We start from the raw sequence: 6,066 nt of genomic DNA, 5'->3' as shown, positions 1-6,066 counted from the left end.
CCATTCTGACCGTAACGAATTAGAGGAAGGGACAGAAACAGATGCAAAGGAAAAAGACAGGGATGTACAACAGTTTAGAAAACAGTGTAGAGGGCAATAACGGAAACTTAATTGCAGGATCAAAGGACTTGTGCCTAATGCATGCACGACTGAAACAATAAACGGCATGGCAAGATGAGCCTTAAGCGGGGCCATCTGCCTTTGCCGTGTCAGCCCCCTCACCATAAAAGACACCTTCAAAGGAACATGTGTCCTCCACGAAAGCTTGGGAATCCCAGGGTCACGAAGCGGACAGTGTCCGTTCGCTGGCTACTTGAGGGCAAGAGACAAAATGGACGTCGTATCTAAAATGGAACCCAAGGGTTCAGATGGACATACCCAAGAATGAGACGAACCATACATAGTAGCGTAGCGAAAACGCGTACACCCACTAAACTCGTCATTTGCGGTTCGTAGATACCAAACTCATCCATATTCGAACATACCCAAAATGTCAGTCAGATTCTCACGGAACCTCAGACGCTCCTTTTGCCCTCATGTAGGCAAGCACTAGTCGAGATCAGAATCGATTTCGATATTCATCAAATCGTTCAGTTGCTGCTGGAACATCATTCTATTCATCAACGTCTCTTTTGTAACTGATGGCCGTCTTATACACGTTGTAGCACAGAGGCCACATAAGGCCGGACCACACTGTACGCAAAGACAACACGTGAACAGAAACGTTACAACAACCCCCATGATCATCAGAATCTTCCAACCCCAAGTTGATATCAGGCCCCAAAACCATCCTAGAAGCGTCCAATTACCCTCGTCCACGTGTATGGACTCGGAGATCTTATGCAACTTCGAGATGGCTTGGTAAACAGTTGGAGCGTTGTCAGGAATGAAAATGCAACAGCTCGAATGGATAACTTTGCACACACCACCTCTATCTGCAAGAACAACATCTAGAACCATACGGTTCTGCAACGTCATAAGTCTATCCGCCTGAAGTTCCGCTGTTAAATTACCAAGGGCACTCGCAGTTATGTTAGCAGTCAATTCTACCACACAGGTCAACTGTCTCAGGTTCCTACTATTAACCATAGGTCTCCAAAACGGCAAGAAACCCTTAAAGAAGTCTCCTGCTTCTTGACCTGCAGTGTCTTCTTTGCTGACAACGCCTCTCACAACTCTAGTTTTATGATAGTCGGAGGCAACTGTAAAAGTCGGTGGCAAAAGATTCGCAATATAACAGGTTCCCGAGAAGTCACGGGGCAACCATGTATATGCACGCTCATAACATATGAAATAAGTACCCTTGGCAGTCAGGAAAACAGGGGAAGAGAGCATCGGTAGAACGTACGTGTCAGTACAAGCACTGTCCCCAAGCTGGGCTCTCGGATTTCGACCAAGACCTTTCAAGCAGAAATTACCGAGGTGGGGTACGATCCATATTGGAGACGAGCTCTTGAGCTGTCTATCACCCACTGACATGCTATACTCAGCCTCACTCAGATCTTTATATGCTTGTGTCTCTGCATCTGGAATAAGCGATACATCAAAAATATCTCGATCGAGATCAGCAATCGCTATTGCCAAAGGTTTGTGGTACGGACCAGGACCAAAGTTCGCGGAACGTGGCTCTCGACTGGGGTAGGAATCTAGTGCACTACGGAACATAGTTTGGAATGCTCGAGCTGACCCCTGGGAACTATAAGGAAGAACCAAATACGGAATACCTCTATCCATGGTATGTGGCATTAACCCACACACCCAACAGTTGGTAGTGTTCATCACCAACTGATGCTGATGTAGGAGTTGAACAAAGGAGTTATTCATGAATTCCGCACGTCTAACCTGCTCATGTTGGGGCAGAGGATGAAAGGAATGTGGAGAAACAGTAGTAATGGAACTTAGTTTAGGAGAAAAGGTAGGTGAAACAGAAGGCAATAACGACTGTATCCCAAAATACACTCCGCCCACCAATAGCATAGAAACAGTCAGAAACAGTAGAAATATTTGAAACAAAAAACATTTCGTTCGTACAATCTTATGCAATTTTGATCTTTGCGCCGACATCCTTTCTACTTCCAACAGCTTAGAGAACGCCATCCTCTAAAAACCGTCCGTACGTTCTTGACGCACTTCGTTCTGAGTAGCAATTATCAATCCCCAGGAGTTCCCAGGAATCGACAAAAGGTAACTGACCTAGTATCAGGAACCTGCTAAACAGAAGGAAGTACCCGCACGGCCCTACGGTTAACCCAGATGATAGGTTTTCTTAAACAAACATCCAACTTAATAAAAATCTCTTAGCTGTGAAAAAATGCACGTAGAAGGAAACTCAAAAATCAGCAAAGGATGCAATTGTTCGTAATGTTCATGGCAACAATAAAGGAAAATATAGAAAAAATGTATTAGTCTTTGTTACGTGGACGAAGAAAGTATCGACATCTTCCAGGTCGAGTCTGCTCTTCAAATAATTGTTCAGCTGGTGAAACAATGTTCAATCAATCAGATGACAATTCAGACCTTGAGTTCTCCAAAACTGATGACTCAACAGATGTGTCCGGCTGCAATGAATTGTCTACTACAGGTTGAGCATCGCTAAACGGCACGTAACGTAGAGGAGTCTCAGTTTCCACTGTCGCAATACCAGTTCTCACCCAATTATCTGCTGGTGAATGGATCGACACTTTTTTGGTATGGGTGGCATGCACCCAGTTCTTTCTGCCTTCCAACCGAACTGCAGTCCTTGTGGCCAACAGCACTTGATAGGGTCCCACAAATATTGGCTCCAGATTGCGTTTTCTGCCAAAATTGCGGGTAACAACCCAGTCACCCGGTTGGAGCCGATGTCCAGGACCCTCTGTCTGTGCCGGTAAAGCTTCAAAGACCTGTTGATGAATTAACCTCAGTTTAGCAGTGAGATCATGAAGATAATCAATCAACATTGGATACTCAAGGCTATCAAAGGCCTTAGGCCTCGGGACTCCCCAAATGTTTGCAGGGCGGCCGAACACAATCTCATATGGGCTAAGCCCTACTCGAGAGTGCACAGTCGCCCTGGTTGACAAGAGAGCCAGAGGCAAAGCATCAGGCCATGACAAACCAGTCGTAGCTTGTATCTTTGCAAGTTTCAGTTTCAGAGTACCATTGTACCCTTCAACCAAACCCGCTGCTTGAGGATGATTGGCGCTATGGAATTTCTGTCGAATTCCAAGGCCCTTACACACACTCTGCATCACACTTCCCACAAACTCACTTCCATTATCTGACCACACAATCCGTGGCATTCCATACCGAGGAAAGTATTCCTTCAGTAGGACTTTCGCTGTGGACAAGGCAGTATTATCCTTGAGAGGATAGGCCTCTATCCATCTGGAGAACGCACAAACCACAACCAAAACATACTTAAGATTATTGCATCTCTCCATATGGATGAAGTCCAGTTGGATAACCTCAAAGGGACATGTAGGAGGGGCAAAATGGCCAGGTGGAGTGGGGGTGCCCTTGCCAGGATTGTACATCAAACACACCATACAATTCTTAACCACTCTCTCAGCACACTTAGCGATACCATCATTCTTCCATACAGGAGACAATAGCTTACATATACCTTTCGCGCTAATATGTGACAAGCCGTGAGCCATAGTCACAACGGCTAGCACATATGCATCCGGTAACATCCACATCTGACATTCTGTCAAGTCAACCCAACATCCATAGGTATCTAACTTTCCCGTACTTTCTTTCCACTTGGTCTTTTCAGTCTTAGTGGCCTCGTTCTGAATTGCTTTCACGCTCTCAACAGTGTCTTCACACATACCAGTCTCTGTCGGCCACCGCACTGAACTCGTAACATACATTCGGGACGCAAGATTCTTAGCCGTCTCCTTAGCAATCTCATCCGCAAATGCATTACCACGACCAACATCATCCGTAACCTTTCGATGCGCACTACATTTAATGATCGCCACCTGTTTAGGCAATGTAAGTGCATCCAAAAGATCATTCACAAGCTGTCCGTGTTGAATCTTCGTACCATGCGATGTCATAAATCCTCTTTCTCTCCACAGTCGACCAAAGCTATGTGCAACACCAAATGCATACTGACTGTCGGTAAACACATTCACTCGCTTTCCCTTAGACAAGACACACGCTCTCGTTAACGCAATCAACTCTGCCGCCTGCGCTGAATTCTGACTCAATCTCGCAGTTTCCACAACCGTACTCAACGTCACTACAGCATACGCAGTCGTCACATCACCATTCGGCAACTTAAAACATGAACCATCAACATACAAAGTGCCATCGGGGTCTATCAATGGAGTGTTTTTCAGGTCCACACGACCCTTCGTTTCTTCTTCAGTTCGTAAATAACAATCATGTGGTGATACATCATTTGATTCCACATTGATCGGCAACAATGTCGCCGGATTCAGCACATTACAACGCTTAATCTGTATGTGACTTGCCAAAAGTGTTAACTCGTAACCGGACAACCTCACACTCGTCAGATGTTGAGTTTTTGTACGATTCAGGAGAGTGTCAACTGCATGCGGAACCATCACTGTAAGCATATTATCCATAACCAGACCTGCGGATTGTCGAATAGACACCTTAGCTGCCGCTGTCGCCCTCAAGCAACTCGGCAACGCTCTAGCTACCGGGCCTAAGGTCGAGGAAAAATATGCACATGGACGCTGCTTACCACCAAATTTTTGCATCAAAACACTCAACGCACAACCTTCTCTCTCGTGAACGTATAGTGTAAATGGCTTACTGTAATCAGGAGTACCTAACACAGGAGCCGAACACAACGCGTCACGCAGTTCAGAAAAACTTTTCTGACATTCTTCCGTCCATGGCAAAGGAGTCGAAACATCCTTGCACGTGAGAGCTATCAATGGCTTCGCTAACAGTGAAAAGTTTGGGATCCACTGTCTGCAGTATGACGTGATACCTAGAAAGGCACGCACATCTCTCTGAGTTGTTGGCACCGTCATTCGAGCAATCGCTGCAATTCTTTCTGGGGTCAACCTTCTTCCCTCCTTTGACAATAAGTGACCTAGATAGGTTACTTCTTGACAACAATATTGCAATTTAGAGGGTGACACCTTGTGATGTAAGTCACATAGATGCTGTAACAGTGATACTGTAGCAGTTTTGCAAATCTGTTCAGTGTCAGCAGCTACCAACAGATCGTCAATGTACTGAATCAAGGCCGCACCAGTCGGTAACACAAACGCATCAAGTTGGCTCTTAAGCGCTTGACTATAGATCGATGGACTCTCACAGTAGCCCTGAGGTGCGCGTTTAAACCTGAAACTGCGACCACCTAACGAGAAACCAAATAGATCTCTGCTTTCCTCAGCAATTGGAATGCTAAAGAAGGCATTCTTCAGATCGATTACCGAGAACCATGATGCAGAAGCTGGAATCAGAGTCAGCAAAGCCGTAATGTCGGGCACTACGGGGAACTGTGGAATCACAATTTTATTCACTTCTCGTAAATCAATGACAAAACGATACACAGGAGGCTTAGATGGATCAGTTCGCTTCAAAATAGGTAACACAGGACTATTACACACGTTACCCCGAGTTTCTTCGATGACATCCTTATCGATCAAATCGTAAATGATCGCTAATAGTGCTCGCTCTCCATCAAGAGAGATACGATACTGGGGAATGCGTGGTAAGCGCACATTTGATTTCAATTGAACAACATAAGGCGGTATATCCAACAGGCCCACATCGTTGGGACCCGTCGCCCACAAAGACTTGGGAAGAGAACTCAATTCCGGTGGGAGCTTACCAGTCGACAAATACATAGGAGAGATCACTTTCTGACCCAACGTAAGCTCCACTCCCGCAGGAGAACAGTACAAAGTCGCATATAACCGCTTTAACAAATCCAGGCCCAAAAGATTCTCACCACAACCAGTAGTCAAAAGCAAAGGAGCTTCTAACTCACGAGACCCAATTGTAAGGGGCAACGGGCTAGAAACTGGATTGCTAACGGGGGCGCCAGAGAATCCAACGGAAACATTTGTTAAGCCAGACAAAGGCGCGCCAGGG

General features: G+C 45.7%; 1 protein-coding gene across 1 annotated transcript; it reads right to left on the bottom strand.

Moving 5' to 3' along the window:
- Positions 1–258: 258 nt before the first annotated feature.
- Positions 259–2,097, bottom strand: LOC146802527 (endogenous retrovirus group PABLB member 1 Env polyprotein-like). Its single transcript, XM_085620445.1, has one exon. It carries the CDS (start codon positions 2,095–2,097, stop codon positions 550–552), a length of 1,548 nt encoding a protein of 515 aa, XP_085476571.1. The 3' UTR covers positions 259–549.
- Positions 2,098–6,066: the final 3,969 nt, after the last annotated feature.

Source organism: Triturus cristatus, chromosome 8 (assembly GCF_964204655.1).
Source record: "Triturus cristatus chromosome 8, aTriCri1.1, whole genome shotgun sequence".
Lineage (NCBI taxonomy): Eukaryota > Metazoa > Chordata > Amphibia > Caudata > Salamandridae > Triturus > Triturus cristatus.
The sequence above is the reverse complement of the archived record's forward strand: the minus strand, read 5'-3'. Positions and strand labels throughout refer to the sequence as shown.

Coding starts and splice junctions, on each gene's coding strand:
- LOC146802527 (XM_085620445.1), bottom strand. CDS start 2,097: ATGGCGTTCTCTAAGCTGTTGGAAGTAGAAAGGATGTCGGCGCAAAGA.